We start from the raw sequence: 16359 nt of genomic DNA, 5'->3' as shown, positions 1-16359 counted from the left end.
ATTGTGAATGAAGAATTAAAATAAGATATTAAATATGTAAATTAGATTTAAATATATAAATTATATACCCCTACTTTTTGAGTTTTTAGTACACTACATTTCATAAATTTGGTCTGTATTAATTGAAAAATAGGTAACATTGTTTGACATATTGTCATTTATTTGAAATATATTATTATTAAAATTAAATCGTTTGTAAACGTACATAAAAATTACAACTTATTTAGTTAACAAGTTTATTTACACATAATGCATTGACGGTTTTTGAGGTCTTCTCACGCTGACGTGACTATTTCCTTCGAAAAGACAACAAACTTCGGTTTGTAACATAATTATCTAGCATGATATAAGGCCTCGCCCTTACTTATTATTGAGATACCATGCTATATAAAATTAAAACATTAAAAAATATACATATAAAGACACAGCATACGTGGTATCCTTGACGTGTCAGACGCTCTACGTTAGATTATGTAAACGGTTCAGAACCAGATGGGTTATATTATCGTTTACTATCTTTACGTTGTAAAAAATATATCTAATAAAAAGTTCTTAGTGCTTATCACATACGGAATTCAGTATATACATAGATAGATCGTCGGTCAAGATATAATTATTCAATGGGTCATTTCAGGCTGAAAGTTTGATTAGTTTGAATTGAGGTAGTAGGTACATATAAATCTAACTCTCGGGTTGTGGCCACCCACATCAATGGAAATTTAGTTCCTTTTGTTCTAACCCTTCAATACAAATTTATCTATATCATAATAAAATTGTAAGGATTGAAGAGATTGTACTTTGAGTTTTTCGCGATAATAGACAGACTATGCTAAATAAACAACGAAATACAAACAGTTCCTTTTGAGATGTTAGTTCTCCCATTATACTTAAAACATACACATGTAAAATTATGTTGCCACAGACAGAACAAAGATATTTTACCAATTTAATTATCTCGGTTTATTTGGGTTTACAATCTGGATCATAATAGATTTAGGGATACTTTTTCTTCCCTTAATCTACAGGTACATTCATTAATACTTGCAGTTATATATTATGCTATTTTGCTATAATATGCTATTTTGTCATGGATAGTGAATTGATATAGCGATAAAGTTTTTTATGTTTTGTATATGGTAACCTCTGTCTGTTGATAGAGTATTTATAGTGTAACAGACTTTTCATTTATTTTGTTACAGAAATATACTAAAATCATGTTTTCTTTTTTTTTAATATAGATTTGTTTTAGAATAACTTAAAAAGTTTTAATAAAAAATAATCTTACAATTACACCATTGTTTGCATTGTTTGCAAATTAGAACACCGTGTCCAGGCAAAATTAGGCAACCAGGATCAACTCAGAATACCAAGACCTGAATTAGCTAATAAAATTACGAATAAAGAATAACTTAGAAAAGGTATTTCTCAAAATAGACCCGACCAAGAATTAAGCCCGATACTTCATTAATGCAAAACACGAGTTGAAATAGGTTGACCATGATTAATAATTTTAAGTTTTCATTTAATTTTTATAAGTCGGAAATATTTATAAAATAATAAAAAAAGTATAAATCATAAAAGTATAATAGTATAAATTTTATTATTTTGATATAAAATATTTAGTATTTATGAAAAATTCCGAATCCATATAAATATTAAATACAAAAATAATATTTACATTTTTAAGTAAAATACAGCCTGTGAAATAGTATATATACATTTCATAAAACGTGGGTCAAAGCTATTTTATAAGGTTGAAGCATCTCAAATAGCTACTCAGGATACAGCAAAGATAATTTGCATTACAAAGGTCCCTTTCGGTCATCCAGTATATTATTAGAAACAAAATTGATTGCGATAAGCCGAGGAAAATCTCTGATGCATACATGTATTATGTATACAAATAAACCAAAAGGCGTCCTTCCAATAAAAATGGTAACATCGCAATTTCCTGTCATGTTTTGTGTTTTTCAATAAACTTTAATTAGAATAGATAAAATTCTCAATTCCTTTTTTTCTGTGCGTGTAATAATGTGCCGCTGTGTGGTCCTGGTACAGAAAACCCTTCCTTTCCCGTGGGTGTCGTAAGAGGCGACTAAGGAAGGGCGAGGAATGGGCAGCAGCATCCCTATTAAAGCGTCTCCAAAGCCTAACTGCGGTTGTCAAAACGGCTGCCAAGCGTGGCAACTACTGGCAAAACCACCCTTAGGATTAAGATGACTAATCTGATATATATATTGAGTAACTTTCACCAATTCAAAAACAATATTTTTGCATTCGATATTGATTATTCTTAGATTGGTCACCGAATAAAATCGGTTGTTAAAGATATTTTGCATTGCATCTTTATTAATTTATACAATCTGGAATCGTAATATATAGAAATATATTGTGAGAGAAAATGATGTCAATACAATAATATATAATTAGATACAATAATAAATAAGTATATGACACTGTCACGGCACTATTGCTTAGGTAAAACGTAGTAACATGGATATTCATTAACATGATTTGGTTTGCATTCGCCTGGAAAATTAACCGCTTTCCACCCGCGCATTGGACATAAAACCTATGGGCTAGAACGAGGATTTTCTATTCGTTGATTAACCTTGACAGTGCTTGGGTGATGTGACTAATTTTTCGACTTGTATATGTGTTTAGTTATTTTATTTGTAAGTGATACTTTGTATTAATATATAATCTTAATTTACTAAAATTACATTTAAATTGTAATGTAGAAGAAATATAACTTTAATTTAGTATATCTCATTACATTTTTGATAATTTTTTAGTGTAGAAGGTGCGGGTTTAAAACCGCATCCGCCGTTATGATTTTTTATAATATTTCTAATTGATATTATTTATCTAAGACTTAAAAAGCATTATCTTACGTATTTTTTGTTTAAATACTGCATATGCAAATATATCTTTTAATTATAAACTTATTTAGTTTAAACGTTTTATTCACACTTATTCGCTGACTTTGTGCACCGTAAAATAATTTACATCATAGTTAACTAAAATTATGACTTTGAATAACGAAGGAGATGAAAGATTTTGAAAGGATTAAATTTCTACAAACGAGTTCCCGTAGTGGGTACTATGTAGTTTAATAGAAAGTTTCTCTCAAGTTAAAGACATCGAATAATCATGTCTTGTATTCAGAGTTTGCCCATTACAAAGTTGTATTCTTGCTTCATTTGAGAAAATTTTCAAATTGTTAGAACCAGTTACAATAGTGACTGATTTAGTTATTTATCTTTCAAGAAATTTTATTGAATTATGAAAATTCAATATAATATAAAATTCTTTTGTAAAATTACAGAATGTTTATGTTAAATTTTATGCAGTAACAACTTATGACAATTGCGTCATTTGCTGGCATTAAATTAAGTTGAATATTGATATACTTATATAAATTCAAGAACAAGGCAATAATGTAATATACACGTAGTCTGAAAGTCGCTTCATGGTTTAATGTTCTAAGTCTTTTTCCAAAAACCTAAGATAATTTAAGTTACGATATGACTAAATTACTTCTTGTTACAGATGCATCTATAGCATGAAGCTATGGAACAGATGAAGATTGAATAAAAAATATTACGTCACAATACAATCAAAACCCGATATGAAAGTTGCAGTGATATCATATTTCATTCTGGCCATAATTTCCTGCTGCCATGGCAACCAGAAAGATGATCCCGATGCATATTTGAGCCGTTTCATTGCTGACTTGTGGCTGGAAGGCGCTGATGTAATACGAATTATATGGAGAGATTGTTCTAAAAAAGTATGAATTTAATTTATAATTACAGTAATTATTTAATTTTTAATTTTATATTAATGCATTGTAATTATTTGGGGTTAACTGTTTAAAATGCAACTTTATTTAGGTTTGTCATATTTATTTATTTAATTATTATTTATCCTACATATTAATCGTAAATACATAAATAGTTGTTTCTAAATAAACTAAGTTTATTTAGAAACAACTAAAATATAATTATATTTATTTGTATTAGCATAAAGAAGATTTATTTGATATAGAATTCTACACTTAGAATGTGAGCTCAACGGATTTTGAGCGTCAATTTTGTGTGTAGATCGGAATTCAATATAAAAAAGAAAATTTTCAATACTTCAAGGAAGGGAGTTATATATTGATAGTTTTCAATTAAAATTAAAATAACAAATACACAAAGTTCATTACGTATTTGTAAACATTAAAGCTATTTATTCCAACGTTTCCATTCCATTAAGGATCTGGGCAATGTCCTCTTCGTGTTGATATTGGGCATAAGAGCCTTAATCTCTTTATTGCGAGCTGTCTACTTAATCGGCTTTGCGAACTCCAATGTTTGCTTCTGTAGCTATTAGATATTGAGGTTCAATAGTAAATATCTACCGATCCTTTTAGGATTTGTATCTATAGCCAATTACATAGAAACTTTAACGTTAATCACGATTATATTTATTTCAAATTATTTCTGAAAGAAAACTTTAACTCTTTTTTTAGTAAGTATTGGTAGTCACACTTATACTAATGGCAGCGAAATTAAACAAAATAATTTTAAATAACTGGTTAGTGATATGGACTTGCGCAAAGTAACATATAGTTCAATAAAATATTTAGAAAACTTTTATTTATGAAAGAATATTGTAATAAAAATCTACGCTTGCAGGCAGATTGGAGATTTATTATTTATTTAAAAATAGCGTTCTCAATTATAAATATTTTAAACTACAGCAGAAAAATTGCTCTGTTACAATTTATAAGAATTCTGAAAACAGAAACTATTTAGTTGACTTCGCAATTTTGCATCTCCATAACTGTGTAGGAAGATAGTAGATATTTTCATAATGTATATTTTGTTATTTGCATGATAATAGGGAGAGAATATTATTCGACGGTAAAAGGACAGATGATGCGTCTCTATGATAATAATTTATATTCATATTTACAGCTAGTCGAAGTAAAAGATGTTATCGACCATAAGGAATACTTTCCAAAATTCATTAGGTGTATGAAGAGGAAGACATTACGAGCTTTGGATCGCTCATTGACTCCTGACATTGTACCTATAGCTGAGGGAGTCAATTTGGTACGATTTGAGCTTGTTGACCGATCCGGTAACATTATGGCTGAAAATGACACGAGGTAAGATTACTAGTCTATTTAAAATAAATTGTTGGCACTATTTTTTTGTTTACTAACTATATGCCATGGCTTTTTCCGAGTAAGTACATAAAGAGTCCTATATGTCAAGTAAGTATATAACCTAGATAGGTTATATATTTACTTGACACAAAGGACTTTTTTTATATATCAGTAATTTTATATTCGATTTGATATATGTTTTTTGACATACTTTTCTCTATACGTTTAAATCTAATAAGTTTACGTGACGTAAACGGTGTTATTATTCTCCAGTCACACTACCCATTTACTAAATTTTATTGAAACCCATTTAATTTTGTTTGTTATTATAAATTAATAACGTTTAAAACTGCTCTATACTAATAACAAATTTGCAAACAATGGTAAATTTCATATCTAGGCCAACGAAACTGAATTTCGTCCAATAATTATTATATAGTATTATACAAATTATTGCATATTTCAAATACAGAAATGATTAGGTTTCATTAATAATTTTATCAAGTAGATACCTACTACAGTACTGTACAGATTAACGATGAAGAAAACGGTTATCCAGCTTTAGAATTATTGTAATTTTTTAAATTTTTTAGTAATAAATTGAGTAATTTATAGAAATTGTTGTTTGCATACGCTATAACGTTACGTTGATAGCAAGCAACCAAGTCTTGTAGCAATTGATCTGTGTAAAATTTGTTCTCATTTTATGTACAATGGTTTTATTAATACATAAAATACTTTTTATTATAATTCATGCGGACAAAATCGCGTGTTATATTCAGTTAAGTACAGCTTCAAGAAAAACAGCTAATCTTTTGAAAAAAGGCCAGGAAGTATAATTTTTAATATGCCGATATGTGTCTAAGAACAATCTTCCACGACTACAAACTTACCTATATAAATTCCAGTTTTATCTGAAGGATCGTAAATTACGTACGAGATATGCACATATGAACATTATAAGAAAATATTTGTAAGTAAACCTGAAGTAAGGGTGACATACGCAGGTATTTTTGTGCGGCTTATTTTTATTATATAATTTAATATAGTACTTTGTAGTCAGTGGATGTAGTCAGAAGCATAGATAATACTACTATCTTCCTGCTCTCTACTACGTTCCTTCTTTAATTCAGAGGTATTAGCCAGTGAATGTAGCACTTGACATGTCGACATTTCCGTGTACTTATTAGAATCCAATGTGACAAGGGCGAGCCTACCGTCGTCTCTCTGATTAATTTGGTTTGTTAATGGTGTTTTCTCTCACCTAGGAGTCAGTGGAAAACATAAATTAACACGCAAACTTTTTTGTTATTGGCCAGATCGAATTCGCTCTTTATGGTGTGTAAATCTGAGTAGTAGTAGTGATGCTATCTATGTCTCTTTGTAATTAATTTTTTTTTGTAACTGATTAAAATAATACACTTAATGAAATATTATTACTTGACTGTAACCCATGGCTTGAACAATATCAATTAGAATAAAAACAACTACGATTATAATCTATATGTGTACCTCCTATATTTTGTTCCATTCATCCATTTAGGCATAAGTGAATAACAAATATATACATATTACAATATTTTTTTCATAATTAATAATATATAAGTACAAATTTATTAAATTATATTTATATATGCTAATATCTTTTGCAATTTTTATTTTACCAATATAGATTTATATGAATCTAAGTAATTAAATTAAAATTTATTACCCTTTTCTAACAACAAAAACCCTATATTACACAAGAAAGAACAGAGCAATGTTTTCTGTCCAGTATAAACATAGATTATACTGTGATATACGACATCATTGCCATAGTTCAGAGGTTACGTATTTGCTTTCGCATTCTAACGTGACATCAACAACGACATTGCATTTCGCAATAAGATTTTATTGTCACCCATTGGAACTAAATCATCACATTTCTTGTTTAAGTCACTGAATTTATTTTTAAGTACCTTTAAAAATTAAGATTCTTATTATACATGTATGCTTTGTTACACATTGTGTTATATATTCCCATATTCGATATTTTCATGATCTTGTTGAGTAAATCTTGATTAATTATATCGCAATTAAATGTCTTAAAATTAAAGTATCTCATTTAACCTAAGGAATCGTCTATTTGTGCCTTAAATTTTATTCTAATTATTTTTTTCATTTATGTAATACATGTATATAATATTATACTATACTAATATTGCTTCATGGTAGTTACAATACATTATATCCATCTTTTACGTATGACACTAACAAGAGGGATATATTTTAGTCATTGTGTATATAAGTTTATATTAATTATAAGACATATAATATGTTACATAAGTAATATATATATTATTAATAGTTCATGGACAGATAAAGAGCTTGAGGAAGAAGAATGGAGAACTTTAGCTCTTCGACGCATGGCTAAAGTGCTACGAACTCACGTCATAAAATTTGACTTTGAAAACGAGAAATCTATTGAAAGCGGACTATCAGGTACTAAATAGTTATATCGTAGATTAAAATAAAATGAATTATATAGTATATAAATTTCATCAAACAGTGATATAATACAAAATTTCAAATTCAAAAAAGGAGGTTCTAAATGAGGATACAAATTCTGTCATGTCAAAGTTGTATTTTGTTGAATAAAATATCAAAATATATCCATACTAGCTTTTACTCGAGACTGCGCCCACGTGAGCGGGATATGTTCAGTGATCGGAATAAGAAATAGCTGATGTCCTCCGTCCCTTATAGTATCTGTATACCAAATTTCATACTGATTAGTTTAGCTATTCAGGCGCTAAAAGGTAACAAACAAATTTACTTTCACATTTATAATATTAAGTAAGGAGAAGGATGATAATACAATAACTAAATATCAATAAGATGATATGGTTTGCCTAAGTGCTGCACAATCTTTCTATTACTATTATTATTTACTATGTATAAATGGCGACTCATAAAGGCTATCGTCAACACTGTGACATCTATGATATTCATGGTACTGTTCATGTTTATAGGCGATTGTTACAACTTTTCATCGTTTACCGTTAGCGTGTTTGCCATTCTGAGTTGTGTAAAAAAACTACAGGAAAGTTATGAATTTTTTGTAACGTTTTAGTTGAATATCGGGGCAGACGACGACATCAAATGATGACAATGATGATGTTCGGTATAGTGTCAATTGGAATGGTTTTAATACCAATGGGCTTCCAGTTCTTGGCCGTTCTTGGCGGAAAGGCACTGCTCTTAGCTAAAATGGCGCTCATTCTGGCTTCTATTCAAGGACTTAAAAAGGTGAGCTTTGTTTATACATTTAAAACACTAATACGTGTCTAGTTTGATAATCTTCTGTATTATTTTTATTTATTTGTAAATATAATTATAGCCGATAGGATTTATTTTTAGTTATCAAATTACGTTTAACGTACTTTCGAAATTTATATCAATCTGGACGATATATACACTACAGTAGCTTATTTAATTAAGACATGCATCTATATAATATAATGTATTATATCTTATCATAAGAAGCTGATCACTTATAGTTCATATATATTTGAACAACATTCGTTCGAAATAATGTTTCTCACGAACTATAATTTGTTATAATCTAAAAAACTTTATTACTAACTACTTACACAACTAAATATTTATTACCTTATAATGACGTTCTCTTTTAGGTAGACAATAATAACGATGGGTATCATGAAAGGGGAAAGGTATGACATGATAATAATATTTACTTATAAATAATCTACTAACTTTTAACTCGTATCTTTTATAATAAACTATATCGTAATAACTTGGATAAATTGACGCTTTTTTCCCCATGTACAATACCCATAATCCGCGGCTATATCTTGGTGAATTAAGATAAAAATTTCCTGTAATATATCTCACATTAAGAGTCTAGTTGTAATGTTTTGATTGAATAATGTTTGGCTGTTAAAGCGTATTGCGTGTCTATTTAAATAACAGACATGAAAATATTTTCACAAGATAATATTATAAAATTGATGGAACATTATTATAATAAAAATAAATAAATGAGAGTGTAAAGTACATTTATAGGTTGACAAGTAGAAAATACTACTAGCATTAAGCTCGCCTTTTATACCTTATTTTCATTTGGTCAATAAAATTATTTAAATAAATAAATTTATGAGAAGAGAAAATTAAAGAGAAAAATGAAATGAGAAAGAAATAAACAAATGAGTTGATAAATAATATTATAATGTAATTTGTCAAGACGATTTCACATTTTAAATTACATAGTAGATATTATTTTTTAGAGGAAAACAAATTAAGATCTATAAATATTGCGCTCAAGGAAAAATATAAAAGTTTAAAGCCCCTGGCAAGTACATATAATTATAACACCCACGTACAAAAAATATATTTTAATGAATTGTAACGAATCTCTTCATAATCAACTGAATGTAACTAAATAAGATGTCTGACAAAACAAATTATTTCTATACTTAGCATCGTTATATTATAGAGACAACAAACATTATGATAAAAGTTACTGACTTTTTGTTCGTGGGTGTGTTACAATATTCTATCAACACATTTATCACACTGTTTGACACTTCCAGTAAATGCCTACCTACCTGCCGTGCCTCCATTGTTAAGGTCAAATATATAGATACGAGTACTTATTTTATCCAAAGTAAGCGTCAATTTGTCTATCGTTATAATGATGGTATATTGATAAAACAATAGCACCAACTCCGCTTTTGCGCACTTAATAAAAGTCATATTGATAACCCGTTAACAGATGTTCTGTTCCAGATTGCTTCAAGTCCGGTGAATTATGGCTTCTATCATTCATATCATCCATACGATTACTACGAAAAACGAAGTCGAGACAATTGGCCACCACCTGCTATCATGCCTGGAACTCCACCTCCAGCACTATCAGTAACTCAGTGGCCCTTAGATTCTGGAGTCGTTAAAATTGATAGAACAGCTTTAGCAGACACAACAGAAGTCGTACAAGATAAAAAGGACGACGTCATAACTTGGAAGCCCGAACTAATCAAAACAACTAAGGGGGAAATAGAACCAAGGTTATATCCAGTGTATACAGCATCCCAAACTCCATCTGTCTTTACTGCAATTGATTCTCCTGGCTCTCTTATAGATCTAACAACAAGACCGGGTGAAGTCCAAGCTGATTATACTATAGATTTACCCTATAATGGATTTCGTTTTCAAACTCCCACTACTGTCATTTCAGCTTGATGTATTTGTACAACTATTTAGGGCATTGTTCGATATAGTTGTTAATATTTACTCTTATTTAGCGCAGGTGCTATATCCAAAGAGACATGTTTTTTATTCTACATATGGATAATTTAGCGGAAAAGAAATAATTACAAAAATTTAAATTTCTTAAGAAATTAAATGTATTCAATATAGTTCATTATAAATTTGTTTAAGACAATATTAAAAAAAGATTGTTGTAACTACTGTTACATTAACTATTTCTACCGCTATTGTATGTTTGGTTATAATCTGGTATTTACTTTGGTATTCTATAATTTAGTTGTCAATTATTTTCAGGTAGAATTTAGTATAAAACTTCAAACAACAAGTAGTTACTATATTATTTTGTATTATAGGTATATTAAATAAAAATATGGAAAATGATTGAGTAGTATTTTTGCTTATTATCATATAATTTTTCTTTTGTATGATTTATTATCTTTGGTGACTGTTTGGTGGTTATTTGTGACCAATCTCGCATTAATATAATGTAGATGAATAAAATTGCAAAGTAATAATTGGACAAATTTTTAAACTGTTTTGAAGTCAGTTTCAGAAATTGAACGTAGTTTTATTTCTACTCATATTAAAATACCTGCGAGTCATTTTTTCTTTACAATGTCTGTCCTTTATTTTCTTAACAATTTCATATCCGTAACAATTTCATATAATATTTTGTGCAAACATGATAATATTGTTTGTACTCGAATGAGTAACAATAAGATAGCTTATACTATTTTTGGAATTTAAGAGTGGTCTAATAAAAAAAAAAAATTAAAAATACCTATTGGAGAATAAATGAATTGCTAATTTTAGATGCAAACTTTTAGCGTTTTGAGGTTCTAATTAATGTAGGTGCACGTACACAAAGTCACTAGACTTATTGTCTTCAAGAAATTTTACCCATAGTATTTTGAATTCTTATTTATTGAACAATTGCAAGTTAACCTATTTTAGACTTTAAAAGTAAATACATAGAAAATATGTTATATAACATTATAAAATAGACATATCGGCATAATAATTCACGTACGAACAAATTTATAATGACACCGTTGTTTTGCATTATTAAGGATTAAATTACAAAATGCTTTTAGGTATTTTTGCTGTAATAAATATTTTACAGATCTCTTTTTTTTTTTTTTTTTTTTTTTTTTTTTTTTTTTTTTTTTTTTTTTTTTTTTTTTTTTTTTTTTTTTATACAACTTAGAATTGCAAACAAGCTGACGGCCCACCTGATGGAAAGTGGTAACCGTCGCCTATAAACATAAGCAGTACCATGGACATAACAGAATATACTGTTTCGCCCATGATACCCCCCCATGCGTTGCCATTCCTGAGGACTCAGGTGTTATTCCTCTGTACCCAGTAAATTCACGCTTAATTCTCTTATTTACTTGCGATTTTATTTAGTTTATTATTGTAATAAACAATGAGTTCAATTTTAAAATAGCATTAAAAATATATAGGTATATATATTTTTTTCAAATAATTCGTTTCTATATACCTGCGTAATATGATGCCGACTTCGCAGTGTTAAACAATTATGACTGGGGGGAAAGGGATTGTTAGTAATGGAGACTAAAAATCCCATTGCTAGCAATATACCCAACCAGGTCGACCTCCTCGTGGTTCCCCCTGGAAACTATCATGGTTAATTCTTGATGAATTCATCATGATGGGCTAACTGGCCTGTTTTCATTCTCATCTATCACCCTTCACTGGTGCTCCGCCAGCGTATCCCGTTAGCGCAGGCGGGGTTACTATACCATTTTCACCCATAAAAAAAAAACAATTATGACTAAACATCATAATTAGGCCTCATTATATATAAATATATAATTATGTAATTTCGATTTATTTATAGTATAAGGACTTAATGAAAAAATGGGTATGGGTATAAATAGAGCATCCCAACTTTCGCATAAAGTGAGATTCCGCAGCCGAATAAAGAAAAATTCCGATAATCTTATTAGTATTTCAAACAGGGTCCTTTGTCAATGTGTCTTTGTAGTACCAGTATATTTATTAATAATGTAATAATGCCATGTAGAATTCTGGAGTATTTTGTAACAAAGTTCGAGAGTAGAACGACATTATTAATTAGCTCAATATGTGTGTATTGTACTATAAATTTTACATATATGTTTTTAAATTAAAATTTGTAGTTGAAGTTTATTTTTATGATCCTTAAAGTCGTCATCCGGTAAACATCAGTGGCCTTGTGTATAACCAAAGCCACTTAGATACTCCTAACACCAATGGGCGATATCCTTTTATAGATAGATATATTTTAAGATTATTAAAAATCACTTGAGGCATTGAAAGCATATAAAAGAACCAATATAATAGCATAGAGGGCAATATCTAAGTCGCATAAAAGACTGCCTTAGCGCTATACTGAAGTGGTCTTTTCGATAGTTGATGGCAGATTTAGGATGCGCTTACTACTCTCGGCATGTCAAACAATCTATATATGATCATAATACTACACATACTTTATCCCTGTGTCAGATTTGTAAATAAAAGTTTATTTCACAAAATTATATTATTGTATTTTTAAATATGCTTACTTCAGAGGCATGTTTTACTGTTATGGCAAACATACTATTATATGTACTACGTTTACGTTATATCAGGTATGTCAGGTCGAGTGTTATATGAACATAACATAGCACTCGACAAACTTACATTTCATTGACTATATTTGAGTCCAATGTATGTGGAGGTAAACCCACTGCTATCTTTAGAATCAATTTCATTTATTGACTTATATTATTTGGTGTCGTTTTTATTTGAACTTGTAACCTTTGAGAGTTATATTGGGTTAATTTTTTTATTTAATTCGTGCTTATCTCTGAATCCGCCCAATCGTTTTAAAAAAAAAATTATAAATGTGTATTGTTGTTTTGTGAGATAGGGTACTTTTTATCTCAAGAAGAAAAAATTAACCTGCGGCGGTTTAGTTATCATCATCATGTCAATCACCAAAACTATTGATAACTTTGTTCACCGATGAACAAAGGCCTCTGCGGGGGTGCGGGTGGAGTGGGGGGGGTGTTTGCCAATTTGGATTTTGGATGGTTTAGTGTCATGAATGTGTGTTTAGTGTTAAAAATTTGCCATGTTGGTGGGTGTGTCTCTTAAATAAAAACAGTTCTTTTCAGTTTTGAGCTAGATGTTATTGTAGATAAATATATAATAGTTCTAGACTTATTAAAATTGTAACAGATTTATCTACAATATATATAATATATTATTAGATAGTTATGTTATAATATATAATTATAAGAATAATTTTACAGATTATGTGGGAGTATTATTTCCAAACCGATACGGTATCATAACCTTCAAGAAAAGAGCATATTCCTTTTTAAAAAGCCGGCAGCACACCTGCAATGCCGTCGGTGTTGTGGGTGATCATGGGCGGTGGTAGTTACTTACCATCAGATGAGCCTCATGCTCGTTTGCCATGTTTTTTGTGTTGTAAAAAAAAATTTTGGAATTGTTATATTTTATAAAATTTCTATGGAAACAATTTGTAAATATGTCTTTAAGATAAAACAAGAATTTTCCAGATGGATTTAAAAGCGACAGATTTACGAGGTAATAAACATAAAAAATGCGACTAATTTAGGAACCTCCTTCTTTTGTGTCAAAAAGAATTAATTGATAATGTATCATTATTTGTCATGCAATTGTTTTAAAATAATTATTCTTTATACTTAAATAAATATTTGAGTTACTTTATAGATAATACTAACCTTATGATAATAACTAAATATTTTTTGTAAGGAAATATGTTATTACCAAAATTAAATATGTGTGCCCTCCAAAAATGTAGGCCAACGGAATGATTCGCCAAGGCACATCTACTAACGACAAGATAACGTCAGTTGTTTTTCTCATTTAGGTACTTCTCATAATATGAACCTGTTACAAGTTTATATGCACAATGATAGTAAAAATTTAATAATAACGATTCTACTATAGTATATGAAATAAAACGCAGTTTATATACTTTTTAAATAAAATTTAAAAAAAATATTAACAAATTAGAGGTTTTGAATTAGGTGTACGATAACATTTAGAAAAACGCTAGGATGAGGAAAAATAATTCTAATAAGTAAAAACTTTAATTATTTTATTTATATATACTATTTAAAGAGAGCTAATTAAAAATATCGGAAACTGATGAACTCATTTTATTTATTTTATTCAATTTCTAATTGCTAATAAGTTGATGGCTAACATGATGAAAAGTGGTAACCGTCGCATAAAGATACGAACAGTACCATGATTATAATAGAGTATACTGTGCCGCTCATGATAACCTGTAAATTCATTGTTATATCATATCCTTCAAACCGAAACACAGCTATATAAAAAACCAAACGAAATATAATATGTAAAGAGATATAATAATATATGAATTAAAATGTAGTTGATGAGGTATGAATATGAGAGAAGTAACTGGAGATCTGTCTTCCCTGCATACTTATATAAAAAAAAAAAACTTATAATAAATAATAAAAAAATTAATGTACTGCACAAAACAATTTATATGCAGACGGTATCAGCACTGTATTTCTCCTGGCGCCGTTCTCTTGAGTGCTGCCCCTTATCTTCATTCGAGTACTCGATTCGATTTCTTTTAGTTTATATTGATTTAGGATGGTTTTTATAAGTATCATATTTCTAAAGGTATAAAAAAATCTCCAAAGCTTTTAGATTGAATTTTGATACGTGTCACTTGAATTTGAAACGAATGCTGATATGTTAAGAAGTTCTTATTTTGACAAAAGGTATTACTACTAATATTATAAACTACGAGTATTTCAATGAAACGCCTGAATAAGAGTAAAAAAAAAATGTGTTAATCTGAACGGAATATGTACCAAACTTTATTCAAGTATTTATCCATTAATATATTCCATCAAAGCATTTTGTAATAATAAATATTTAAACATCCAGACACCTTTACAAACTTTCACATTTATAATATTAATAAGGTAGAAGGATCTAAATGTTTATTAGTTACAGATTAAAATAATGTATGGAATACAGATAAAATATATCTTAGATTCTTATACATAACGTGTTATACCTAGTTATAAAATGTACATTTTATATTAAATAAACGTAAAAGTAATTTATTTATAGATAACTATCGTACATATATAGTAGGTAGATTTACGTTACAGGAATACTTTTCATAATTTCATCAGAAGTTGTTCCGTGAATTATTATATTATTGTTAGTATTGTGTATTGGTTTTTGTTAAAATAATATTATAATAGAATTAAAGACCGGCATGATCGTTAGTTCAGTATCTTTCCACTCGATATAGCTTTTCCAAGACTTGTCATAAAAGACGCCTTCTGTGGCTTTAAAGTTTTAAGCGAGAATTGACGGTGTCTTTATATTAAATTAAATCCTGACATATATAAATAAATAAAGAATTAAAAATGTTTACTGACGATTGTGATTATACTCATAATTCGTATTATAGATACAAATTATGAGTATTAGAAGAAGAAGAAAGAATTTTATTGACTTTTGCTATCAGTAAAGATAATAATGCATAACATATTAATCTTGAGGAGTGAAAACACATGACATATCACGGGTGTCACAGTGTACTACTCTGTGATGTCTTTGATGGTACTCATATTTTAAGAGCTATCTTTGTTGATATTTTCCATGAGATTGCTAATGTAGCAACATTTAGTAGAACATATTTAACCAATACACAGAGGGTGAGTTTAGCGTGCAGAAATAATATGCATCGTTATTTCAGCCGCAAATTATCCACTGCTGTATATGAGCCTCCATTATAGACTAGTAAGTTATGGGTCCTAAACCACCTGCCCCTCTGGAACGAAATTTAAATTATCATGTATTTATTATACATGGCCCTGACTGTCTTGCTA

General features: G+C 29.0%; 1 protein-coding gene across 1 annotated transcript; it reads left to right on the top strand.

Annotated features, from left to right (window-relative positions):
• The first annotated feature begins 2610 nt into the window (after positions 1-2610).
• LOC113515611 (uncharacterized) lies at positions 2611-10698 on the top strand. The gene is made up of 7 exons (XM_026899871.3): positions 2611-2675; positions 3553-3793; positions 4968-5161; positions 7509-7642; positions 8274-8449; positions 8836-8874; positions 9950-10698. Exons 2-7 carry the CDS (start codon positions 3632-3634, stop codon positions 10400-10402), a joined length of 1158 nt encoding a protein of 385 aa, XP_026755672.1. The 5' UTR covers positions 2611-2675; positions 3553-3631; the 3' UTR covers positions 10403-10698.
• Positions 10699-16359: the final 5661 nt, after the last annotated feature.

The sequence above is a fragment of the Galleria mellonella genome, unplaced genomic scaffold, assembly GCF_026898425.1.
Source record: "Galleria mellonella isolate WM207_F2 unplaced genomic scaffold, CSIRO_AGI_GalMel_v1 utg173, whole genome shotgun sequence".
Taxonomy (NCBI): Eukaryota; Metazoa; Arthropoda; class Insecta; order Lepidoptera; family Pyralidae; genus Galleria; species Galleria mellonella.
This window is presented reverse-complemented; position numbering and strand designations above follow the sequence as displayed.

Excerpts from the sequence above, each read along its gene's own strand:
- LOC113515611 (XM_026899871.3), top strand. The coding sequence starts at position 3,632 with ATGAAAGTTGCAGTGATATCATATTTCATTCTGGCCATAATTTCCTGC. Across the intron at positions 8,450-8,835 it reads CTATTCAAGGACTTAAAAAG|GTAGACAATAATAACGATGG; the intron begins GTGAGCTTTGTT and ends GTTCTCTTTTAG. Across the intron at positions 8,875-9,949 it reads GGTATCATGAAAGGGGAAAG|ATTGCTTCAAGTCCGGTGAA; the intron begins GTATGACATGAT and ends GTTCTGTTCCAG.